We start from the raw sequence: 27,977 nt of genomic DNA, 5'->3' as shown, positions 1-27,977 counted from the left end.
TTTCGCTACTTGTTTTGCTAATTCCAATTATATTTTCAATTGTTTACTTAGGTATCTCTAATTCATAGAGATTATCTCTGACCCCCTCTGACACCCAGTACATCCTTTCTGTTAACTGTATTTGTTATACAAGTCCTCTCTACTCCTAATATTACACTGCATTTTTCCTCTGTATTCATTATCACAATTATTTTATATATTTCTTTGTGGCTATGTATTATTTCTCTTCTTTCAAGACTAAAAGCTTCATAGGATGGGAACCATATTTCATCAATGATTTTCAAGTTATGATCTAAAAGCTTCATAGGATGGGAACCATATTTCATCAATGATTTTCAAGTTATGATCTTTAGACCTCAGGGGTACAAAGATCTTTCCATGAGATAGGAAATGTCAGTATTATCATGAAATAATTAAGAAAAGGGCACCTAGCTGGCTTAGTCAGTAGACTATATGACTCTTGATCTCTGGGTCATGAGTTCGAGCCCCAAGTTGGGCACAGAATTTAAATAAAAAAATAATTTAGATTTTTCTTGTTTTTTCATTGTGTTGACACTTGCATTAATTGGGTAAACCAATGGTGTGTAAAGCTGCTGGTTTCTTACTACGAATGAAGACAAATTCCATTATTAATCACTGTATTCTTTACCACTTCACACATAGAGGGGAAAATTGCCAGATTCGCTTAAAAATGTCCTTGATATAGCAGTACAATTATTAATTTTGTTAAATTTCACCTATTTAATATTCTGTGGTCAAAAAGTGAAGTATATATAAAGTACTTCTGTATTCTGCAATACAGTGTTTTTCTTAATGAAAAATACCATGATTGAGTTTCTGGACGCCCTAGCCACTTTTCTCATGAAATGGCATTTTTTACTGAAAGAATAACCATCAGATGGATTATGGTTTATTCAGATTTGGATATTTGGAAAACATTTTCTAAAAAACGAATAAGGTGGTTCTCTCATTTCAAAGAAAACAAATGATAGCATTTGTTGCCAGTGATATTTGAACTTTCAAGTGAAAATTAGAATTTTAAAATTTTAAATGCATCACTGTTAATTTGATGAGCTTCCCAATTATTAAAGTTACCCTAATGTAACTGTAATGTTAATGAATGTAATACTGATAGTGTGTAGGGAAATGTGTTAATATGTAAAGATCTGCATAACACAGCAAAACAATATTTTATAAATGACAGTGCAAAATTCTACAAAATCATGCATGGGAAAAAATAACTATTCAGAGTACATGACAGATAGAAACTTTGATGGATTTTAATCTAACTGTATAAGAAGTTCATTGAAATGGTACCAAATTCTATATTGTGACTACCATTAAAAAACTACTAGTTGTCATGCTTGGGAGTAGTATCAGAGCTAAGAAGTCCTGAGAGAGAAACTTGATCTATCAAGTGACAAAAGATGAAAAGTCTCAAAACAGTAATCTAGTTTCCTATTTCAAGATACGCACACATACACGCACACAAAGGAACAATATAAACCCATAGCAAATAGAATAATTAGAGCAGAAATCGGTGAAATTGAAAATAGACAACATAAAAATCAATAAAACAAATAACTGGTTTTTCAAAAAGTTCAATAAAATTGACAAACTTGGGGTGCCTGGGTGGCTCAGTGGTTGAGCATCTGCCTTTGACTCAGGTCGTGATCCTGGGGTCCTGGGATCTAGTACCACATCATGCTCCTCTTAGGGAGCCTGCTTCTCCCACTGCCTATGTCTCTGCCTCTATGTGTCTCTCATGAATAATTTTTTTTTTTAAATCGACAAACTTCTACAAGCCTGACCCAAAATATAAAGAAGAAAAGATGCAAATTAACAATGTCACAGCAAAACAAAGGGTATAAACTACAAACCTTGCAGACATCATAAAAATATTAACAAAACAAAAACCCTCTATACCCATAGACAGTTAAGATGAACTTGACCAGTATCTCAAAATACCACAAGTCACCCAATAGAAAATAATTTTAATAGTCCTTTAATGATTAAGAAATTGAGTTAATAATGAAAAACTTCCAAACACAAATTTTCAGGCTCATATAGTTTGCCTAGATAATTCTACAAAATACTTAAGGAAGAACTAACATTTATTTTACACACTGTCTTCCTGAAAAAAGAAGAGTAAGAAACATTTCTAAATTTATTTTATGAAACCACTATTATCCTGATACCAAAATCAGACAAAATCACTACAAACAGGCAATACTACTGATCAATATAACCTGATGACATGGACATAAAAATTATTTCTTAAAAATTTTAATTCCAAAGTAGGGGCACCTGGGTGGCTCAGTGGTTGAATGTCTGCTTTTGACTCAGATCATGATCCTGGGATCAAGTCTCGCATCAGGCTCGCATCAGGAGACTGCTTCTCCTTCTGCCCATGTCTCTGCCTCTATGTCTCTCATGAATAAAGAAAATCTTAAAAAAAAAATCCTATGTAGTTAATATATAGTGTTATATTAGTTTCAGGGGTACAATATACCAATTCAATATATATATAGTTTTAGATACCCCTGAAACTATATATACCAAGTCTATATATTACTCAGTGCTCATTTATACCAGTGTACACTGAATCCTCTTTATCTATTTCGCCCATCTCTCTATCCACCTCCCCTCTGGTAACCATCTGTTCTCTCCAGTTAAGAACCTGTTTTTTTGGTTTATCTCTTTTTTTCTGTTTCTTAAATTCCATCTAAGATTAAAATCATATGGTATTTGTCTCTTATTTTGCTTAGCATTATACTCTCTAGGTTCATCTAGAACCTTGCAACCTAGAGAGTTGTTGCAAATGGCAATATTTTATTCTTTTTCATGGCTGAATAATACTCTGTGTGTATACACATGCACACACATATATACCTATACATACCTATTCATATCTATGTGTATCTGTATTTGTAAACCACTTCTTTTTTATTCACTTATGTATTGATGGACACTTGAGTTACTTCCAGTTTGGCTATTTTAAATAATGTGACATAAACAGAGAGGTGCCTATATCCCTCTGAACTATTGTTTTTGGGGGCAGCCCGGGTGGCTCAGCGGTTTGGCGCTGTGTTCAGTCCAGGGTGTTTCTGTGTGTTTTGGGTAAATACCCAGTTAGCATGACTACCGGATCATAGGGTACTTCTATTTTTAGCTTTGATGATGAATGGTCGGACTATTTTTCACAGTGGCTTTGCAAGTTTGAATTCTTACCAACACTGAACAAGGGTTCCTTTGTCTCCACATCCTTGTCAACATTGGTTGTTTCTTGCATTTTTAACTTTAGCAATTCTGGCAGTTGTGAGGTGATATCTCCTTGTGGTTTTGATTTGCATTTCCCTGATGATGAGTGATGCTGAGTATCTTTTCATATGTCTGTTGGCCATCTGTAGGTCTTCTTTGGATAAATGTTTGTTCATGTCTTCTGCCCATTTTTAATTCAATTATTTGATTTTTGGGTGTTGAGTTGTATAAGTTCTTTATATATTTTGGGTACTAACTCTTCATCAGAGATGTCATTTACAAATATCTTCTTCCATTCAGTGGGTTGTCTTTTAGTTTTTTTGGTTGTCTATTTACTGTGCAGAAGCCTTTTATTTTGATATAGTCCGAATAGTTTATTTTTGCCTTTGGACACAAAAACTCTTAACTCAAATATCTGTAAATATAATTCAGCAGTATGTGAAAAAGAATTATATACTAAACCAAAGAGAATTTATTCCAAGGATGCAATGATAGTTCAATGTTAGAAAATCAATGTAGTCTATCATACAGTAGATAAAACATTAAGAAAAAAGATCACATCAATTTGATATCTGTCATCAATTGACAAAGAAAAAAGCATTTGAGAAAAGTCAGTATTTCTTCATAATTTTTTTAAGGATTTTATTTATTTATTCATGAGCGACACACAGAGAGAGAGGCAGAGACATCGGGAGAAGCAGGCTCCATGCAGGGAGCCTGATGTGGGACTCCATCCTGGGACTCCATCACGCCCTAAGCCTAAGGCAGATACTCAACTGCTGAGCCACCCAGGCATCCCAAATTTCTTCATGATTCAAAAAACCCTCTCAGAAAACATACAATTGAGTATAATAAACAATAAAGGGCATTTACAAAAAGAAATCTATAGGTAATGTTTTTAATGTTGAAAGCCTGAATGTTTTCCTTCTGTAATCAGGAATAACACAAGGATGTCCACTTTCATCACTCTTATTCAAAATAAAACTACAAGGCTGAGCTAGTACAATAAGGCAAGAAAGAGAAATAAAACGTGTACAGGTAAAAAAGGAAGACACAGACAATCCTTTGACTTATTTGTTGATATAAAATAATCCAAAGAATCTAGAAAATATTTAATGAGTTAATAAATGAGTTCATCAAGGTGATAAGACATACAAAAGACATACAAAATTTGGTCATATATTTTTTAATTTTTAAAATAATTTTGTAAAGATTTATTGATTTATTTTAGAGATAGATGTGCACAAGTGGGGTGAGGAGCAGAGGGAGAAAATCTTCAAGCAGACTCCCCACTGTGCAGAGAGCCCATTGTGGGGCTCAATCCCAGGACTCATGAGATCATGACCTGAGCCAAAATCAAGGGCCACTGACTGAGCCACTCAGGTGCCCTGGACCCTTGTATTTTTATATCCTAGTAATGATCACATAGTTACCAACATTGTAATACCAAACTATAGTTACCAAACTATGTAATACCAATTATAAATCATTCAAAAAACAAAATAATCAGGTATACCTAATAAAACATGCATAGGATTCATATGCTGAAAATTATAAAATACTAATGCAAGAAATCACAGAAAATTTAAATACATGGAGAGACATATTGTATCCATGGACTGGAAGACAACACAGTAACCAATTCGACTCAAGATGATATATATACAGGCTTAACACAGTACCTAGCAAAATCCCAGCAAGATTCTTTTGTATATATAGATGATATTATTTGAAAATTTACATGAAATTCAAATGAACTAAAATGGAAAAATAACAAAATGAGAGGCATTGATAGAGAGCTACAAGACTGTGTAGCCCTGGTGGAGAGACAAACACATAAATCACTGAACAGAGTAGAGGACCCAGAAAGAGACCCACAGAAATATACAACTGATTTTTTATAAAGCTGCAAAAGTAATTCCATGGAGGAAGGATAGCCTATCTAGCAGAGTCCTAGAGCAATTGGACATTTATAGACTGAAAATATGGACATCAACCTATAAATATTGACTTCTTATACAACAAATAACTCAAATGGATTTCAGATTTAAATGGAAAACAAAATTGTAAAAGTTTTACAAAACAACCTGAGAAAGTCTCAGGACCCTAGAGATGGGGGGAATAAAGCCAAAAGCACAATTGATAGAAGGAAAAACTGATAAATTCTACCTCACCAAAATGAAAAGCTTTTTTTCTGCAAAATACTTTGTTAATACGAACATCATGAAAGATACTGACTGGGAGAAAATATTTCAAACTACATATATACCAGAGAATTGTAAATAGAATATATAAAGAACTCTCAAACTCAACAGTAATAAATAATAATAATAATAATAATTCAATTAAAAAATGGGGAAAAGGCATGAAAAAAATATTTCACTGAAGAGGTAATTTAGGTGGTAAATAAACAAATGGCTGGATCATATGATAACTGCATGATTAAAAAAAAGTTAGAGAAACTGCTACACTGTTTTCCAGAGTGACTAGACAATTTTAGATTCCCACTAGCAATATATATGTGATCCAGTTTCTCTGCATCTTTCATCATTTAGCCATTCTTATAGGTGTATAGTGATACTATTGAATTACAATATTGTACACCTGAAACTAATATAACTAACTGTATATTAGCTGGAATTAAAATAAAAACTTAAAAAATATATTCTCCATTGTTAAAATGCTATTTGACTTTCCAAATTACAGTGGAACAGTTAAGTTTTGAAATCTACTGATTCTAAATGCAATAGAAACAAGAGATATAAGCAAACTGTGTTTCTCCCTAACCCAAAGTTGATTATCTTAGTTTTCATTTCAGAGTGATTGATGCTTTCCGGACAATCTGGAGCAGGTTGACAACTATGTGGGACAGAAGATTCATAAAAGGCCTCTTCTAGAATTCATTTTTCCAAATAAGTGGTCCAAAATCTGCAATCTGCTCAGAAATATTTGGAAAATGATGCATACCCTATGCCCCACTTAGTTACATTGAACATTAGGGTATTAAAAATTTCTTGAGAATATCTATAGTAAAGAACCTGTTAAATACATAAAATGTGATGTTATCTAGGTGCTGAGACTTTGGGAAGTAAAACAAACGAAATCCAAAAACTTCATGAAGTAGGGGAATAATTACCCTTATTTTATATACCCATTGGTCTTATAAAACCTATAAATTCTATAAATTTCTACTATAGAATTCTTATTTTTCTTTAAGTGTCGTTCTTTACATTTAAGAAAACCTCTGGGTTGTCTGAAATAAAATGGAGCTAAGATAGGCGGAAGTATTAGTTTATAATACTTGAAATAGATCATACTGTGCAAGAGACCTAAAATATATTATCTGATGGTTTAAAATAAGACTTCCCTATTCCTTCTAGTCTGAATTGTCCAACAATTAATCACCACATTGGATTATTCCATGGGCAGAAAATTATTTTTAAGACATTGGGAAGTGAGTCAGAACTGGGGAAGGTTCCTCTAGGTTACAAGTTTGGAGAATCAGGTAAATTGTTGATTTGAAGAAACCATGATGTTAAATTTAAGGCATGAGGTGCAAGGAATAAATAACAATCACATAGAAGGCAAAGTAACAGCATTCTGGAAGGTAGTGAACTATCAGGGATCTTAGGGTGATCCCCAGATATTGGGCTTGATAAGGGAAAAGGGAAGATCAGAGTGTCTGAACAATGATTCTCAAACTCTGGTATGTTTCAGAGCTATCTAGTTAAATATGTTAAAGCTTGCTGCTTTTCCTCCTCCTCCTTCCCAACATGTTATTGATTTCAGTTCCATATGTTTGGGGTAGAGCCCAGACTTCAAGATTTTTAGTGAGCCGTCTGCTTGCTAAAGTTTTTGAATTATTGTTTTGTAACTGCCAAAATATTGTCATGAAAGAAGAGTCATAGTATAAAGATCACAGAAGACAAATTTTATAACTTTTCTTTGCATCTGAGAACGGACAAGGTAAAGTATCTTTCTGCCCTCTGAGCTGTAGAACCTTTGCTTCTATTCTAAGAGTGCTTCTCAGGTGAATTTTCTTGGGCTATTCTACACGCTAGTACTTTGAAGCAATTTTGAATTCCAAGTTTCATTTTAAATGTCTTGTTTTTATTTACTTTTTGATAAAAGTATCTACATGTAGTAATTTGTCCAATATCAATAGAAGTTTTATAACAATAATATACAACAAACAAATTTTGATTGACGGTGCGTTGCAAGTTCTATTTCCAATTTCACAAATGTCAATGAATATTCAGTAAGTAAGGGAAACTGTAATAATGCCCTGGACCAAAAATATACTTAAAAAGTTTAAGCAGCACAGTTTCTTAGTATCATCTTAAATTCTGAATAAAAAATATATTCAGCTACTGAAACCTACTGTTTAACTCATTGTATTATGACTTTCCATTTAATATAAATTTGAGGAAGTGCTTATAATTTATTGAATATTTACATGTATTTTCATGTGGGCAAAACAGCTTCAACACTTCAAATATATATTCATTTGGAATACTATTTGAGGATGCATAATATAAATATTTGTATAGTTTAAAATTATGAAACATGCACAGCATGCACATGAAAAAATATAACCAGAATTGATTTAATCTTGGTAAGTATTACTTTCCAAATTTTAATTGAATGACTAGGAGTACAGAGCATATATATCACTTAAAAGTGTAATTAATGGCAAATGTATAAAAAAGCTAAGTCTAAGTGTTGGCATTTTGCTTTTATAGGAGCCAGATAATTCATTTTTAGTACAAGGATTGATTTTTAATACTCGAAAAGGACTGCATTCTCATTTCATGTTTACTCCAAGCCTCAGATTTTGTGAATTTGGCTTTCTTTCTTTATAGTGCCATTCTCCTGAGATCCTTCAAGAGAGGAAAGCAAATCACCAGTCAATATTTAGACTTGGGCATTCTTCTGATTAATGAAAGGGCCAGTACTTGGTCTCTTAAGGCACCTTGGGCAATTTTACAGGTTTATCCAGAGCAGACAATCAAAATCTTCATTAAGTAATTGTAATTCTGATTTTTGGCAGCCTTCACTACATTGACTCGTCAACTCTGATATTCACATAAGCATCTCACTGCCCGTTAGGTTCTTTAGTATTTTAATAAGCATTCTGTTCTTTTTTTTTTTCCCCTAACATGAGGTAAGATATTGCAGATGGTAGCAAACAAAAGGTATGTATTCTGTGTTGTTAGCTCTTATTTTAGAGAAACAGAATAATGGAATTACAGTTTATACTGCATTGGCTAAGCATCATTTTAATGACTGGAAGGCATATGCAGCTGGTGCTGCTATAGAAATAGATTATGACTTACCACAGACATGGAACATTTGTTTTCCTGTGATAAACAATGATATGATTCATCAGTTGGAGACAAGCCAAAAGGAAAAAAACATTCTAACAAAAGTTAGGACCGTGGTGGCATATTATACTTAAAAAGATTCAATATGTCACCCCTTAACCTACATCTATTTAGGGAACCACCATTGCAAGCTTAATATAATTAAAGAGTGTTTTATAACATCAACTACTTAGTATAACTGATATAATAGTCCTCCATGCCTTTCTTAACTTTATAGTCACTAAAAAAACCCTCTTACAGACTCAGTTTTGTTGGTTGTTGAAAATATAAGCAGCTATGTAACAAATCCTCCGTGACAAAATCAAGTCAGACTTCTGCTCTAACCTTACTCTTCTTATTCTCCAGTGATTACTGTTGTATAAATCCACAAATGAGTCCTTTTGGGCATTTTCTATTTATGTGTATTATTACTGTAATGCTGTATTTTTGCTTATGGTATTAACCTTGATTATTTGCACTCAGATCTCTCCAGCCCCAATTTTTCATTTTCAAGGACTTTCAGTGCTATGCTTTGTACATGCCTAAGATTACTCATATAGGGATGTCTAGTTGTTCAGTGAGTGAGTGTCTGCCTTCAGCTCAGGTCGTGATCCCTGGGTTCTGGGATCAAGTCCTCATCAGGCTCCACAGGGAGCCTGCTTCCTCCTCTGCCTATGTCTCTGCCTCTCTCTCTGTGTCTCTCATGAATAAATAAATAAAATCTTTAAATAAAAAATGATTACTCATATATAGTCTATACCCATAGATCATATTGTTTTGTAGCTCTGTACAATCTGTCTGTCTTGACCCTCCTATTCCCCTTCTATGGTATTGGCATCTGCCGCCAAGTCTTAACACATCTTGGTAACAGTCCCTTGTCTTTTTTTTTTTTTTTGGATCATTTTTAATTCTACCCTATATGGTGTTACAAGCAGAATTTTGTCTCCCAAAGTTCATATATCAAAGTCCTAGCCCCAGTCCCTCAGAATGTGATTATATTTGAAGATAGGATTCTTACAGAGGTAATTAAAATAAAAGGGGTCATTAAGTTTGGCCCTAATCCAATATAAGTGGTTATAAGAAAAAGAGATTAGGACACAGACACATACAGAGAAAAGACCATATGAAGACATAGGAAGAAGATGGTCACCTGGAAGCCAAGGACAAAGACTTCAGAAGAAACCAACTCAATGACACCTTTATCTCTGACTTCCAGCCTCTAGAACAGTTAAGGAAATAAACTTCCATTGCTTGTGTCACCCAGTCTGATATTTTGTTACGGTGGCCCTAGAAAACTAATACAGATGGGTGTTGCCCAAATATACATGATGGATTGAAAACACACACTGATCTCTGTCCTACCTCTTTCCTCTTCCACTAAACTCTCTCCTAAACATATTAGAAGGGAAAATGATGTACATTCAAGGACAAGAAAAATAGGAAAGATAATTTCTAATGAAAGGCAATGACAAATGTTCCAAAGCAAATGAAGGAATCATAAATAATTTAGTAGTACACGGAAAGCTGAAATAGTCTCTGTTGCAACAGAAAGAAGTTAATGAGAATCAAGAAACTTTAGGGGGCTAAAGAATCCAGAGACATTCAAAAATTATGTGTAGAACAAAGCAGATATATGGAATATGGATTAAAAAAAGGTTTGGTTGAAAATTTTGTTATACCCTATTATAGTGAGGGATGCTATGAGGATTACTCTATGAAGAAAGTGATCAAAAGATGTCCAAGAATTAGGCATAAACAAAAGGAATAGTGCTAAAAAATGATATTGAGTGAAAACTCTATATTCTTGAGTAAGATTCTCAGCACTCTTTTTCATCTTGGCTCTCAAATAATTAAAGTCAAGAATATTCCATTCTGACAATCTGGGGGAAGAAAACTAAGTAAAAACACCCATAGATGAGATTTCCAAACAAAATTTTAAGTTTCTCACTGTCAAATATGAATGACAATAGACAATGGTTACCGAATAATTAAGAAAAGCCTTTAATGTGAAAATACATAGAATAAATAAAAATTTCTTGACAAAAACTTAGGAGACAGAGCACAGAGATTAAAAAAGGCAAAAAAACAATTTCCATAAAGAAAAACGAATACATTAAAAAAATATTCAGAGACTGACAAAGTATTCTGAAATTTAAAAATAAAGAGTTTGGGAGCAAACTCTTAAAGCTTAGAAAATGGGAAGGTAAGTTGGAAGAAATAATCTAGAGGGGCTCCTGGGTGGCTCAGACAGTTAAATGACCCTTGATTTCAGCTCAGGTCATGATCTCAGAGTCATGCATGATCTTACAGTCCTGAGATCCAACTTGGCATCGAGCTTTGTACTCATGGTAGAGTCTGCTTCTTTTTCTATCACCCTCTCTCTTCCTCTGCCCCTTACATCCCCCAAAATTAAATATTAAAAGAGAAAGAACCTAGAAATTAGAACAAAAAGACAAAGAGAGAAAAGAAAATTATAGCTTTGATCTTTAAGTCTTTACATTCAATTAATAGTCTTCCTGAAAAGAAAAATAAAATATAAGGGAGAGAATGATAAATAAAATGATAAATAAATATAAATAAACAAATAAAATTCCATAATTAAATTTCAAGCTGAAAGTAATAAAGGAAAACATTAACCCATACTAAGGAACATAATATTAAGTTTAAGAAACTACAAAGAAAGTAAGTTTAAAAGTTTATAGAATAAGAACTATAAGGAAAGATAAATACAAAATAAAATCACACTGGCTCTGTAACATAGCAAGGGTCTAATGGTAAGATTAGAAGTTAGATTAAAGTGCAAGAAAGCAACTGCTTCAAATTTCTCAAGAATTACTAATTTTCAAACATATATCGAAGGATAATAACTTCAGGGATTATTATTTCTCATCTAGTAATTCTATACCCAAACTGCTTTATAATTATTACTGCAATTTCATCCAATATGAGAAAAATGTTCTTATCAAAGTATGATATTTGACCAAACTACAGAATTTACTAAGGAAATGGCAAAAACCAGCCCACAGTTGATGTACCTCTCAGCCAGTTCAAGTGTAAGGTGAAAGAAGAGATGCTGTGAGACTATTTTTGGAGAAATCTGTTGTAATCCCCAACTCCTATATCCAGGGGTATGAATGTGCAAAACCTGCTTCAACTCACATCTATTAAGTGAGGAATTCAATTTAACCACTGCAGACATTAATATATGCCCTGTGTAGATTAAAGGCATCATAGCAGGGAATCTGGCTCCTACTAGAAGTAAGATATAGGCAGAGAATTCATGTGAAGTTTCACTCAAAGTCATGACATATGTTCTAAAGCAAACTAGAAATTCCTGGAATTGTCTTGGAGGTGCTTCTCACAGATCATGCTGTTTCAAGAAATAAAGTATCCTTTATGATTAACACAGGTAGTTGCAGACATCTCCCCAGAGAAGAAGTTTCCTATGGTGTTGTGTTCTCTTTCTCCCAGTATACTTGAGACTTTTTCTAAAGTGTGTACAAACCTGAGGCACCCAGCTGGCTCAGTCAGTTCAGTAAGCATGAAACTCGATCTCAGGGCCACGAGTTCAAGCTCCATGTTGGGCGTAAAGCTTACCTAAAATAAATAAATAAATAAACAAATAAATATGGACAAACCCTCCTTTGACAAAACAAAATCTAAAGTTAACTAATAAGAACTAGGTGCTTAAATTGCCACCTGCATCCAAATATACAATATTCATTTCTTTCTGTTGGATAATAAAAGATTTTGGCCATCTCAATTACCCTTCTAGGATTTGGTTTTGTGTATGGAGGATCATTTACATCATGTCCTCAGCCATGTGTGTGGTTCCTCAGGTTTTTCTGAAACTTCAGTTACTTTATTGTAAAATACCACTATCTTCTAACCTCAAGCAAAGACTTTTTCTCTTACGTGAATTCACTGGATGTGTTGTTTTTTTTACATTTCCCTATTTTTATTTTTATTATCTATTTAAATGTTTTCCTTTTTGCTTGCCAGAGTACTATTTTTGGCTTCCTCTGTTCCCTATTTTTATTTTTATTATCTATTTAAATGTTTTCCTTTTTGCTTGCCAGAGTGCTATTTTTGGCTTCCTCTGAAGCTTCCCTAAGCGGGCATTCCTTCTATCTTTTCATGCTGTGGTACATTCCTATATTACACATACAGGAAACATTAGAACTTATCTAAGACTCCAGAAAGGAAAAATCTTGCATGTAACCATTCTAATAAACAAAATATTCTCTAACAGATAGTTAATATAGGATTAAGCGTGGAAATCAGCACTATTGTCTTTTACTAATTCCTTGGATACCTGGTTAGACATAATATGTGCCTGTTGTCATGCGTTTGGTATTTTTGGATGTTCAGATGGCAATAATTATATACTCCTTCCTCAACATTATGAAAGCCAATCTCTGAAGCAGACTTCCTGACATACAGCACACTGATTATCCTGTCATCCTAGACTACATTTTTTCCCTTCTACTATTCTCATTGCCATTTCATCCTAAAAACATTAAATGAGACGGTAGGGAAAATACAGATCACCTAAATGTCTTTCTAGATCCGTGAATTATTTCCTCTTATTTTAGAGACTTAACCAGTGACTGGTAACTTTTTTAGTCAGCTAATCATGCATATAGATGACAAGTATTTTTTGATCTGTGTATGCATGTTTTATTGACATAATTCACTCTCATTTAGCACTGTTGCCCTCAGAAATGAGGAGAAAATGAGTTGTAAACAAAAAAAGAATACCTGGGTAGAAAAGCAAAGCAGAATGCCTATTTTCAAACACTTCAAGTCTATAAAAAGCAAGTTAGATATATTGTAAATATTTTCTAAATAGAAAAAGTGAGCAGCATATTCCTTGAATCTAAACAGTAAAGGTTCTTTATGTGAGTACCTTGTGTATATGTTGTGTTGTGTGCCTGCACTTGCAGGTGCATGTTTACATGTATTTAACTGCATACTTGATGTGTAGCAGAGGGAATCTATACCTTCTTTTTATCTTTGCACATTTGTTGGCCAAAATAAATTTCAGAGAAATAGACATGGGAGTTTTTAGAATTAACCTCATTAAAAGACTTATAAAAATTAAGCAACATTTAATTGACTTTCCTGGTGTTTAAATAAGTTTATAGCAACACACCGTCTGTTTTGTTGTTCTCACCTTAAAATTATCCAACAAATAAAAAGTATGCCCTGTTGCATTTTCTAATTTTATTTAATACACTCTGAGGGTATTCAAATAATTGTAAAACAAAAACAAAAAAAACTGTATCAACACCAGTTTTTTGGTTTTGATGTTAAATCTGTCAACTGAGTCATGACACTACATAAATTCTAAATTGTCTACTTCTTTGTGAATCTTTTCCATTTCATTTTCATATCTTTTTTCCATTCTAGAAAGATTCTTTTGTATTTTTATTTTTATTTATTTATTTATTTTTAAATATGGAACACTTCACGAATTTGCGTGTCATCCTTGCGCAGAAGCCATACTAATCTTCTCTGTATTGTTCCAATTTTAGTATACGTGCTGCCGAAGCGAGCACTCTTTTGTATTTTTAAACTGTCCAAATACCTCTACATAGAAAAATTCAAACAATTATTGACAAATCCATAAAGGAACTGGGAAGATAGTTAAGATGGTTCTAAAAACAATATAAAATTAATTACATGAAAATAGCTACATTGTAAAACAATACATTTTAAGCTAGAAAGTGCTTGAAATATATTTATAAATTCTATAGAGTTCAATAGTCATTAAATAGTTCATGTGCTTGTTAACTCAATCTACATAATCTTTTATTCTATCATGTAGGAGAAAAGGCAGTTTGAAGACAGCTTTTTCCTAAAATATTTATGATGTTCTATTATTTCTCATCAACACTGCAATTATATCTCATCATCAACACTGTAATTATTCATTCATTTATTCATTTATCTTATACATATGTTAATCTGTTACTACATAATTGGCCCTGGCTATGTAATTAAGAGTAAGTCATAGCTTTTTACCTCCTGGAGCTTAATGTCCAGAGAGGTATGCAGACAAATAAGCTGATGTTTACAATAAAGATCACAAAGGAAAGTGAAGGGAGATATAAGAATATATAAGAAGAGGTAGGGATGCCTGGGTTAAGCAGTCAAGCGTCTGCCTTCGGCTCAGGGTATGATCCTGGGGTCCCAGGATGGAGTCCCACATCAGGCTCCCTATATGCAGCCTGCTTCTCCCTCTGCCTATGTCTCTGCCTCTCTCATGAATAAATAAATAAAATCTTTAAAAAAAAAAAAAGAATATATAAGAGGCATCCATAATAGTTTTGACAGTTCAGGGAAAGCTTATGATTAGATGAAGATATGGTCATTGAGGGAGAAGAAGTAGGTTAGAGAAAAAGAAGGAATTTTCCAAGCAAAGTGGTTTATGCAAAGACCCTGACATAAGGCAGTCAGGGAAATGGAACCTATAAATCCATGAGTGGTGGTAAAACCCTGGTTCTGAGGAAATGCAAATACAGCAGGAAGTGCAATAAAGATAAAGGCATGAGGTTGAGAGATAAGCAGGGCCAAATTAGAATGGTCCCAATAAGACATATGTTGATACTGGAACTAGTATAGGCCAATGTACTTTTTATTTTTAGAAACTTTATTCTGTCTACAGTTTAGAAAATAGATTAAAGAGGTAAAAGGGATAAGATCAGGAAGTTCTGATCTTTCTCTATGCCCCGCCCCCAACTGGATTGAGGACTTAGTATTTCATTCTCAAGGACAATCCATCCATTAAATAATTCTAAGTATGGATTTACGTAATGTTAACAATTTGCAAAGATATCACTGGTAATGTTAAGAAGTGAAAACTAAAGAGGGAGATATTGGACAATGAAAAATCTATTCAAAGAGATAAAGGATTCAGGGAGATTACTCTAATAATCAGGTAGAGAAAATAAATCGTTAAAATTAGGTGGCAGCGGAGAATAGAAAAGGAAAAATAACCATTCAGCAACTACTGAGTTGAGTAGGTGCAGCAACTCTGCTCTGCAAAAGCTAAAATATTCACTGCCTACACTTTAAGAGAAAGTCTGTCAATCCCTAGCTTAGATTATGCTTTGTAGAAGCATGAATGGTCTAACCTGGGAGCAATTTTATATTTGAGGAGAGAGCATGACCACATTTATGCAAGGAAGAGAAGGGGCACTGAAATACTGGAAAGAACAGATAACTGTAGGAAGAATGTCTCAGAGAAGATAGAGGTAGAAGGAATAGCTTCAAACAAAGGAGGGACTTTTTTTCCACAGAAATGAGTGGGAAATATTAAGTCTGGATTTGGATGGAAATATATTTATCATAGAAGAAAACTTAAAGCATTCAGGTTTAGTGTTTTCTTTTTTTTAATTCTATGAAGTAGGAAGCAAAGACATTTGCTAAGACTACGGTGTAGGGGGAGAAGGCACCTGTGGGGGAAAGGCATTCTTTCAAAAAACACTTTGAGGGTTTGGCAGAAAGGGAAAAGTAAACAAATAATCTCATCTTTCTCTGTCTGTCCCTGGGATCAAAGGAGCTGTAAACCAAGGGTTAGTAGTGGAACTTACCAGCTCAGTTATGACAGCTGTGATTTCTCTTTCCATATACCTAGAAGAATTATTGAGAAAATCCTACTTTAAAAGTGTTAAAATAAGTATTAACTCATAGAACCTGACTTTGAGACAAATAGTTTTCAATTGGTTATTGAATTTAAGGTATTGTACTACATCCTTTTGAGAGTATAAAGATGTGATTATGTCTTTCACAGAGCTCACAATTGATAGGTAAGAGCAATATATGCATGAGTAAGGAAGGTCAGAAAAGCCTAAGTATTACACAGTCAAGGTTAAACAAAATCTTTATGAGGAAAAAAGCAAAACACGACAGAAGAAATACATAATTCTTCACAGTGATGGAGGTAAATTTCAACCAAGGAAAAAGGGATGTTTGTACATGAATAATGTGAAGTAACTCTCATGTGGTCTTTGATAAAGTTTTTTGTTTTGTTTTTGTATTTTAACTACATATGCTTCACCCAATGGAAAACAACCATGTATAGAAGGTAAATGATACTGTTTTAAGATAGAAAGATAGAAAAATAGACTCTGTGCTTAATTAGCATCTCTCTTATAAAGGTCTAAATAAAAGTTTGCTACTAACGATTCTAACAAGGATAGCGCTAAAAGCATAAACACTACATTGCTAAAGCATTTACCTATGCCCCATAGATAACCTTAATTTTTGTACATGCAGGTAGAAGTTATCTCACATATATGAATCTAACCAAGAATGTAATGACAAACTGATAATCCATATCTAATCAACATAGACTTTTACATAAAACTTTCTTTCAAATATTATAAATGTATGCCACAACATATTTCTGATATACTTATAATCTTATTGGGCATCCAAATCTTTTAATATTTATATTCTAGATTATGAGATCTTAAATATCAGGGACTCTTTCATTTTTATAACACCAAATAGTACCTTAAGTAGTAGAGTTTAAAAAAGTTGATTTCATGATATTTTAATTCTAATTTTTTTAATTGTAGGATACAAAGAATGAGATGTATAAAGAGCTCTAATTTTAAGTGCCCAGCACAATATCCACCCAGATGTGGGTTGTATAACCACAACCCACATCTAATTATAGAATTATACTACCACTGTAGAAGGTTCTCTCATGCCCCTTGTCAATGTCCCTCCCAGAAGCACTATTTTGATTTCTAGCATGCCTTTAAAAGTTTACTTTGATGAAAAGTATTTTTATAATTAATTTGGTAAAAATAAGCATTTATATTCTTAGATAACCAGTCACCAAGATAACAGGGGTTATTTCAATATAAATTTCCAGCCTAACTTTAACAATGACTAAGTTCACTAGATAATTACCACCAGGATCAAGATCATTTCGTGTTGTGCTGTGTATACCAGAAATAAAAAGCTCATTTAACAGCAACCCTTCAAAAGCATTACTCAAGAGTCATGATCATGTTCTAATTATTATGGGGTGTGTATTAAATCTCAAAAAACGTCAGACTCTTTGAAGGCAAAGAAAGCCTACATTTCATGCCCCTAAGTTAATGAAGAAAAAAATTCAAGGTTTGTACATTGATGGCAACTACAAAAGCTTTGTTAAGATAATAGCCTTACTCTTCTTCCCATATAACAGTGATGCTTCTGTTAAGGAGTTTCACAGAAGTTTGGCAGATTGAACAAAATTGATGAATAATGGCTTTCAATCGGTGGTGCAATATAGCAATGCCATTCACTTCATTCTAGTGTAGCTTGTCATATTTTCCAGACTTTTTTAAGCCAGAAAACCAAGTCTTTGTGTGTACTGTGTGATAGAGTATTACACTTATGGAGTATGCTCCTCCATGGTGTTTCATACATAAAGGATGCAGCTCCTGATAGTCTTAATGGTAAATGGCAGATTTTCCATGGAATCTACTTCTAGATTGTGGAAGTTCAAAGAAAGAGAGGAACACGATGAACTTGGTTGGATATTAGTGAGTTATACATAAATAGTGGGCAAGGGGTTAAGCTGTTTGTACTGGCTGAATTAAATAGGAGATTCCTTCATTCAAGAAACATTTGTATAACTCCTACCATGAAGGACTGTGCTATCTATATATATTCTCTAAGGGAAACAAAGAGAATGAGAATTCCTGCCTCAGTAATTACTTAGTAGAGCAGAGAAGGGAAGACAAATAACCATGAACAAAGAAGTTTTACCACACACAAAAGGACAGATGTTAAAATCAGTGTTTATCAAAAACTTGAAAGTAGATTGAAATACCAAAGAATGTCCTGATGGCAAAGAAACAGCCTCATTTTAGACTTCTCATGAACTTTTACTGTAGCCATTAGTACCACCCTCTCTACCATATCTAGTATCAAAACCCTTTTAATATATCTGTCATTATCATCCAATGAGACTCATTTCCTCATTGTGTGTCCTATGTACTCCAGGCTTTACCCAAAATGATAAATACTCCTTAGAAAGCATTTGTTCATCTCTTTTCATTAATTGCTTAAAGATTTAACTCTAAAACCATCTTCTCCAACTTCCCTAATTATGTGCACCACAGGTATATATTCTTCTACCATCAACATGTCCTCAATGTTTAGGTATAAATCTCATATTACATCACTGTGATTGTTTTCAGATTGCTTTCTACTATAGAAAGTACCACAAAAAAGGGTGATGTATGGAGTTTAATATTCACTTAGCATCTAATATATAAAAAGTATTCAAAATGCTTGTTAGGGGCTGGCTGGGTGGCTCAGTCATTTGAGTGGCCAACTCTTGGCTTTTCAGGTCAGATCATGATTTCAGGGTCATGAGAAGGAGCCCCACATGGGGCTCTGCCCTCAGCCAGCGGTTTGCTTAAGATCCTTTCCTTCTGCCCTTCCTCCCAGCACGCATGCACATGCACACAAGTAGGCTCTTTCTCTTCTTCTCTTTAAATAAGTAAGTAAGTAAGTAAGTAAATAAATAAATAAATAAATAAATAAATATTTTAAAAATGCTTGTTGGATTACAACATAGTTGAGTGGAGTGACAAAAGTTACTTCCACGTAGAGGAAGCTTGGCATAGTAGAAGACTGCAGTCAGAATCTGAAGTTTTAGATGCGAACCTCAGATCTATCACTGAGAAGCTGCAATCCTCAGCAAGCCATATCTGAAAGCAGAGAGACAAGAATTGATAACGAGTAGAAATCTGAGGTAAATGATGGAGTTTCATTTGCTCTCAGGTGACTCTACTTACTAGATAAGTAATTTTAATACAATTCACATTGCTTCATGAAGAATAACAAGGCAGAATGTTTCATATTACTATAAAACAAAGGGAATGACATCAAAAGAATGAGTTGTGAGAAGAGGTTGCAAGGTGGTCAGCAAGGCAAAGGAAGATAGAAATTGTTGGATTTGGCTTCGAGATGGATACTGTAACAAGAATGAGTGATTTCCAGAGCTCAGATTATAACCTGTTTAAGGGTGACTGAAAGTTAAAGAAGAAGAGACTCTGGATGTAGTTTATGCTTTCAAGAAATTTGGAGAAATGAACATAGAAAAAGACTAACAGTTTCAATGTAAAGGTTTATCTTCAACAAAGCAGGAAAGAATATCCAATGGAAAAAAGACAGTCTCTTCAATAAATGGTGTTGGGAAAACTGGACAGATGCATTCAAAAGAATGCAACTGGACCACTTCCATACAGCATGCATAGATTAAAGACCTAAATGTGTGAGAGAAAACCATTCAAATCCTAGAGGAGAACACAGGCAGTGACCTCTTTCACTTCGGCTATAACAATATTTACTAGATATGTCTCTTGAGGCAAGGGAAACAAAAGCAGAAAGAAACTATTGGGATTTCATCGAAATTGAAAGCTTCTGCACAGTGAAGAAACAATCAACAAAACTAAAAGGAACCTACAGAATGGGAGAAGATATTTGCAAATGATGTATCTGATAAAGCATTAGTATCCAAAATCTATAAAGAACTTTTCAATTTATTTTTTTTAAGTTTTTTATTTATTTATGATAGTCACAGAGAGAGAGAGGCAGAGGCATAGGCAGAGGGAGAAGCAGGCTCCATGCACCGGGAGCCCGATGTGGGATTCGATCCCGGGTCTCCAGGATCGCGCCCTGGGCCAAAGGCAGGCGCCAAACCGCTGCGCCACCCAGGGATCCCCTATAAAGAACTTTTCAAACTCAACACCCAAAATCAAATAACTCAGTTAAAAAATGGACAGAAGAAATTGATGGCTAATAGATTCATGAAAAGATGCTCAACATCACTCATCTTTAGATTAAACCAAATTAAAAGTGTAATGAGACACCACCTCACACCAGTCAGAATGACTAAAATCAACAACACAAGAAACAACAGGTGTTGGCCAGGCTGTGGAGAAAGAGGAATCCTCTTATACTGTTGGTGGTAATGTAAACTGGTGCCGCCACTCTGCAAAACAGTTCCTCAAAAAGTTAAAAATAGAACTACCCTACAGTCCAGCAATTACACTGTACAAAAATACACATTTGGAGGGATACATGCACCCCAAAGTTTATAGCAGGATTATCAAAATAGCTAAATTATGAAAGAATCCCAAATGTCCATCAATTGATGAATGGATAAAGAGGTGATATATATACACAATGGAATATTAGCCATAAAAAATAAAATCTTGTCATTTGCAATGACATGGATAGAGGTAGAGAGTATTATGCTACATGAAATAAGCCAGTCAGAAAAAGACAAATACCATATGATTTCACTCATATGTGGAATTTAAGAATTAAGTTCACCAGTGAACTAGGTTGGGGGAGGAAAACCAAGAAACAGACTCTTACCTATGAGAACTGATGGTTACCAGAGGGTAAGTGGCCAGGGGAATGGGCTAAATGATGGGGATTAATGAGGGCACTTGTGACAAACAAGTTGTATGTAAGTGTTGAATCACTAAACTCTACACCTGAAACTAATATTAAACTGTATGTTGACTAACTGGAATTTAAATAAAAACTTGGGGGAAAAAGGAGTTTTAAAGGCATTTTTAATAAAAGTTTTGTTTTGTTTCTTGGTTTTTGGAGGAGGGGATTATTTTGGAGAGAAGAGATAATATAATCTCACAAAAACCTAAAATATTTTAAGAGTCATGCTAACATCTTTATTTTGCCTGTCCTAAATTTCAAAATAGCACAAATACCATTTTTCTATGTAATGCTTATCATATGAAATCTTCTATTCATGCCATACAAAAAATAAAAGTTTCTAAATAACTGCAGTCTTTGAGTGACTTTGAACTTTGTTTAGGGAAAATTTTGTCACATAGTATGCTATATCAATAGCTTGATTATGTTTGATTGCTTTTGCTTCCTGTGCATATTAAAACGTAGCTTCCATTATCACAAGAAGTCAAAAGCTTCAAACCTGTGTTTGGAAGCATTCAAAGAAGACTGTAATATTATATACATTTCTCTTCTTGGTGTCTAAAAGGAAAATAAAATGTTGAATGGCTTGCTAATTGACTGATTACAGCAAGGGTCAATAAACTATAACCGGTAGGCCAAACAGGGTCTGCTGCTTCTTTTTGTAAATAAAGTTTCATTAGAACACAACCACAGGGATTTATGTATACGTCATCTATAGCTGCTTTTGCAATATAATGATACAGTTAAATGAGTTGTGAAAGAGACTGTATGCCTTAAAAAAACTAAAATATTTATTATCCTTTACAGAAGAAGTTTGCCAACCCTGTATTGAATTTTATAGTAAATATGTCTTAATTTTGAAAACAGATTTCAAATATGTACTTTCCCACATATTTATTTATATTAAGAGTGTTAATTTGGCAAATACATATTGAACACCTCTATGAGGCAATCTCTTTACTAGGTGTTAGAAATATAGTAATCAACAAAATAAACATTCTCAGTCCTCATAGAGCTTATATTCTAGTTGTAATCAACCAGACAATAACCAACAATCACAATCAAAAATTAACAAAATAATCAATCAACCAAATGAATGATAAAATTTTAAAGTAGTGCACCAAATGGTCATATTTGCTGCTAATAAGGAAGAGATTAGGAGATATCAGGAATTGAAGGAACAAACGTATCATTTACTACATGTCATTTATAGTGTCCTAAGATTATCCTTAAAGAAAACAAAATTATCTACCAATACATCCTGTAAAATAACCTTGCTCAAATGCCTATTTCCTAAGTTTGTTATACTCAGTCCAGACACTCATTAAAATACCCCACTAGTCTTTACCCTCAATTTGTACATGTTTCTATGCTCACAATTCACAAAACAGCAAGACCAAAAAAAGAACCGTAATATACAAAGTTAACCCCTACAGAACTGTCCATCACAGTAAACGAGTCCCTACAATTATGGGTAAATACAGTGCTTAAATCCAATTATAATCCCTCTGTAAAATTGTGTAAGCAGAGTAAATTTTGTATAAAAGTGTTCATGCCAGTATAGCAAACAATAAAAGCTCAGCAGTACCTCAACACATTTAGAAGACAGGAGGAAGGAAAAAGCCTAATAATGTTGCAAACTATTCTCACAAAATTAAGTGGAATATAGCCATAATTTAATTATTAAATTACCTTATGATAGTGTTATAAACAATATAAATAGCAAGTTATAAACAACCATAATCCACAATTTTCATTATATTGACAGAGCAAAAGATAATTCATATTTTTTTAGGACTTTCTTTTTTAAAGATTTTATCTATTCATGAGACACACACAGAGAGAGAGAGAAAGAGAGAGAGAGAGAGAGGGAGAGGCAGAGACTCAAGGCAGAGGGAGAAGCAGACCCCATGCAGGGAGCCCCATGTGGGACTCAATCCCGGGTCTCCAGAGTCACACCCTGGATGTGAAAGGCAGGTGCTAAACCGCTGAGCCATTGAACTAAATACATGGTACAAAACTGATTTAATCTCCCTCTTGTGTGTCCAACAATATAAAAATGAAATGGAAATAGTGGTTCATACTGGATCACATTGAATTTTAATGATTTTTGTAGCTTGTCAGTACAACAACCTTATTTTGGGTTTTGATTAACTGTCTTGTTCCTTGAATTAGATCTTAGTTTCTTGATGCTTCTATTCTAGGAGAAAATTACTATTTAAATGTTCAAGATAGCTTTAGAGTTAAATATCAGAATGCAAGAAAAAATATTTTAAAGTCCATTGATCCTAATTTCTCTGAGATATCCTGGAAGAATGGTTCTGCTAGGGGGATTTTTTTTCTTTTTTAACAATTGTATTGTTATAACTTTCTCCTATTCTAACAAATGTTAACTCTCAACCATTTGCTCATTATTTCCTGAGTTCTATACTAACAACTTTTTAAAGATGTTAACTGTTTTCAGGCCCTTGAGGGGACCATTCATTAGTAAGTGAAAAGGAAGTCAGCTATTTATAAAATTTCAAAAATGAGAATCTGTCCCTGCGGTTAGTATAATTTGCATTACTTGGGTGAATAGTAATACTTGCCATAATTCAGCAATGTACTTGTAGAACTTTTTCCAAATGTCTAAGTATCTTTTCTCTAGTTGAAACAATTAAAAAAGAAAAAAAAAAAAAAAACAAGGAAGTTCCTGGACTTAATAGTATAACATGAAGATATTCAACAAAAAGAGAAATAAGATACTTCTTCAAGATAAATTACTGGAAATGTCTTAGAATTTCAAGGCTGCAACTGTCAGTGAGATATCTGTTTATGGTAACCCTAAATGCATCTAACTGTAAACACATAAATGGAGGACAAGTAATATGAAAGAAACATGCACTAAGTGCACTACTTAAGAAGGCTTTATGTGTTACCAATAATAATCATATTTGTTTCCCACATTCTGACTCATATATGCAAACTAATTACAAATAAGATAATGAATTGTAAGGAAAAATAAGAAATAGTTTTCTGTAATACAGCCAATAGCCTTTTTGGATGGAGTGTTTCATTTACGTCTGAGTCTCAAACATCTTTCTCTCAACTTGTCATAAAATATACATACTCAGGAACTAATGTTTTTAAGGCCTAAATTTCTGAAATTACTGCTGTAATTTCCAGGAGACCCCAAAAAACAGGATCATCTTTGTCATTCAAACATAATCCTTATGGGAAAGAGGCACAGTTTTGGGTGGCAGAGTGTGTACCCTTCAGGAGCAATGAGAGACTATTACTGATTTCAACATATTCAAAGTCTAGAGTGTTTTTTCTTAAAGAGTGGTCAAGAGATAACACAAAGTGCCTTTTAAAAATTCAACTATTGGAACCATCTCCTGGCTTTGTTGTGCCCAAGATTGCGAATCTGAGAAACCACCAAGGAGCCGACACCGATGCAAACATATGAGGGTTTATTAACAAGCTCCAGCTTGGGCCCAAGTATCCCCGACACAGCGAGCAAGGACCTGGACCCCGAGGGGGGTTCCAGCTGGGTTTTTCTTTTTTAAGATTTTTATTTATTTATTAATGAGAGACACAGAGAGAGGCAGAGACATAGGCAGAGGGAGAAACAGGCTCCATGCAGGGAGCCTGAGGTGGGACTTGATCCCGGGTCTCCAGGATCACGCCCTGGGCTGAAGGTGGCGCTAAGCCGCTGAGCCGCTGAGCCACACCCAGGCTGCCCTCTGGCTGAGTTTTTATGGGCTGGTCTAGGGGACCTTCAGAAGGGGTGGAGAAATTTCTCAAGTTCTGTTTACATTCTGATATGGGGCTTTCTAGGGCGTTAAGCTCTGTTCTCATTGTAATATGGGGCTTTCTAGGGCGTTAAGCTGTTTTTTCCTGTAACTGAAGGTAAAGTTCAGCTCTTATTCACAGGGGCCTGAGATGGCTGTACTTGCGCTGACGCTGAACTTAGGGTGGAATGGCGTTAATGTTCCCGGCCTCCACGGCTTTAGCTAAAATCCTGATGTCTTCGCGGGAACCAGAAATCTGCATTTCTTTCAAGCTCCTGGGTGATCAGTACAACATAATTTAAGGGCTATTAAGTTTAATGCAATGACACAAGTATAAAAACAAGGATGGGCAGCCCGGGTGGCCCAGAGGTTTAGCGAGGCCTGTGGCCCAGGTCATGACCCCGGGGTACCGGGATCCAGTCCCACGTCAGGCTCCCTGCATGGAGCCTGCTTCTCCCTCTCCCTCGGTCTCTCTCTCTGCCTCATGAATAAATAAATAAAATCTAAAAAAAAAAAAAAAAAAAAAAAAACGTACGAAACACCGGCAGCCTCTAGTTTTCCGCACTGGTCTCTCTACTGACTACTGACCCGAGTCTTCCTAACCAGCCCAAAGCCCATGACAGTTCGGGGACGGCGGGGCTGGCTCACGTGCCCCTTGCTCGTCACTAGCCTTCAGCTCTCCCGTCGCCAGGACCTCCGGGCTGACGTGAGCGTGGCTCACCTGCAGCCCCTCAGCCCCTCCTCCCGCATCGCCGGGACCTCCGGGCTCACCTGCAGCCCCTCAACCCCTCTTCCCGCGTCGCCAGGACCTCCGGGCTGACGTGAGTGTGGCTCACCTGCACCCCTCAGCCCCTCTTCCAGGGTCGCCGGGACCTCCGGGCTCACCTGCACCCCTCAGCCCCTCTTCCAGGGTCGCCGGGACCTCCGGGCTGACGTGAGTGTGGCTCACCTGCACCCCTCAGCCCCTCTTCCAGGGTTGCCGGGACCTCCGGGCTCACCTGCACCCCTCAGCCCCTCTTCCAGGGTCGCCGGGACCTCCGGGCTCACCTGCACCCCTCAGCCCCTCTTCCAGGGTCGCCGGGACCTCCGGGCTCACCTGCACCCCTCAGCCCCTCTTCCAGGGTCGCCGGGACCTCCGGGCTCACCTGCACCCCTCAGTCCCTCTTCCAGGGTCGCCGGGACCTCCGGGCTCACCTGCACCCCTCAGCCCCTCTTCCAGGGTCGCCGGGACCTCCGGGCTCACCTGCACCCCTCAGCCCCTCTTCCCGCAGCTGGGGGTGGAGGAGGTCCGAGTGAGACCCTTCGTGGCCCCTGCCTGGAGAGTGAGGGCACCCGTGGGCGTTATGTCCCCCAGGTCTGTCCTCAGAGAACTTCCCGCTGGACCCGGGATGACAACACCGAGGCCGCCCGAGACGCGGCTTCGGGGACCCGACGGCCGGGCGAGGCGGGCCCTGGCATCCCCAGGAGCCTCCCACAATCCCCTCCTGCGGCCCTGCCGGTGCCCCGGGCCCCACGTCGGGAAGGTCAGGCCGGCGGCGGGAGCCTGCCCGCGGCGCCCACTCCCTCGCACTGCAGGCCGAGGCTGACCGTGCTTGCCACGCCACCTTCCTGCCGCAGCTTCGCTCCGCACTGACCCCCTGGTGACGACATTTTAGCTTCAGACCCTCGCGCACCACGTGTCCTTTCCGGCCCAGGGGGCCTGTCCGGCACGCACGACTCCCCCGGCCGCCGGCCCCGCAAGGCCCCGCTCCCGCTCGGGAATGACGTCTCCAAGTCCCGCGACATCTGGGTCGGTGATCCCGCGAGGTCTGGCTGCGTGATCCTGGAAGATCCGGCCTCCCGGAAATGAGCTACCCGCCACCGTTGGAATAGGATAGAGCTATTTCACTTCCTGTGTTCTTCCCAGTCCCCACCCGTAGGCAGAGCTTATATAGGTAGGACCCCCGCCCCCCTCCTCCCCCTGCCCCCGCCCGCCCCCAGTCCCAAGCCCGGGGAGCCCAGGGAGCCCTGGCTTCCACTTGACTTCCGGGAAGCCTGTGACTTTGTGTACCTCCTGCTCTCAGGCCCGCGGTAGTACTTCCGGTTCATGTGTTGGGGTCACTGCGGCCCCTCAGACCATCTTCCTGGACTAGGGGGGCCTTTGCGGGGATGGCGGAGTTTGGGTTAGACCCCTGGGGACAGACTCCAGGCCTCCGTGGGAGTCCGCAGGAGACTCCCCGAGCCAACCCGGGAAGCTCTGGAGTTTCTGCTTCCGGGTCATGGAGCCCAACCATCCAAAGAATTCTTTGAAACGTCATAGGGTACACACAACTGAGTAGGTTTGTTTCGGGAGCACGAGGACAGGACCCACGGGCAGAAAGGGCTGCACCTTTCCCCGTGAAGCTCGTGGCGACACGCTTGGCGTGGGGGGCGGGGAGGGCATGTGCGTGGAGTAATAGATCATCAATGTCTCCTTCGAATTCCTGCTCCTAAAACTGCTTTTGCAAGACTTCTCTGTTGCTTATTCTGTTCAGTGTTCTCTGTCGGGGAGGGTTAAAGACACTTAAGGTCAGGAGACCCTCGGGAACGTAGCAACCCGTGCACGTTTGATCCCTCTCAGAACTACGCGGCTCTAGGGCAGCCTTCTGAGCTACAGGGACGTTTTTCTGCTTCTGTTCCTCATCCGTTCTATGTGATTTGGCTCTAGGGGATCAAGGCATGTATGTGTTTTTGGAGCGGGGCGGACCTTGGCATCACTGTGAGTCCCCCAGGACCCCCGCCGGGGGACCCTGTCCGTCCCCACAACTCCCAGACCCCAGGGGGATCCATCCTAGGCCGCCTTAAATCTGAGCCAGGGTGGCTTGTGGCGCCTGGAACCTAAGCTCCAGCTTCCCCCCAGGCATCAGGCCCTCTGGGGCTGTTGGATAAAGTTGCTCACACCCACCTGCACAGTTTCTCCTGGAGGATTGTCCCTGCCACTGTGCCCTTGATATGGAAACTTGAAAGGCAATTACTGTCAAACCCCACATGGACCCGTTCAACTTAGGAACACTAAAGGCCAATCTGGCTCGTGAAAAAATAAAATAAAATTCAAAAATAGAGATGTACAAATTTACCAAAA

The 27,977-nt window shown here is 36.9% G+C and overlaps 1 protein-coding gene and 1 non-coding gene across 6 annotated transcripts in view; both read right to left on the bottom strand.

Moving 5' to 3' along the window:
- The window catches only part of LOC144291794 (uncharacterized), a 135,521-nt gene extending 108,385 nt beyond the window's left edge, over nt 1-27,136 (bottom strand). For 3 of the 5 annotated variants that reach the window (XM_077861586.1, XM_077861590.1, XM_077861589.1), the window contains exons 1-3: nt 26,928-27,136; nt 26,465-26,727; nt 12,130-12,221 (exon numbers count right to left, since the gene is read on the bottom strand). In XM_077861586.1, coding sequence (XP_077717712.1) covers nt 12,130-12,221; nt 26,465-26,662 — 290 coding nt within the window. In that variant the 5' untranslated portion in view covers nt 26,663-26,727; nt 26,928-27,136. Of the gene's footprint in view, nt 1-1,929; nt 8,622-12,129; nt 12,222-26,464; nt 26,781-26,927 lie in introns of those variants that run through there. The other 2 variants (XM_077861588.1, XM_077861587.1) reach the window with 2 other exon arrangements.
- Nucleotides 14,079-14,185, bottom strand: LOC144292028 (U6 spliceosomal RNA). The gene has a single exon (XR_013359566.1). It is a non-coding gene; the product is annotated as a U6 spliceosomal RNA (small nuclear RNA).
- Nucleotides 27,137-27,977: the final 841 nt, after the last annotated feature.

This window comes from Canis aureus, chromosome 20 (assembly GCF_053574225.1).
Source record: "Canis aureus isolate CA01 chromosome 20, VMU_Caureus_v.1.0, whole genome shotgun sequence".
Lineage (NCBI taxonomy): Eukaryota > Metazoa > Chordata > Mammalia > Carnivora > Canidae > Canis > Canis aureus.
This window is presented reverse-complemented; position numbering and strand designations above follow the sequence as displayed.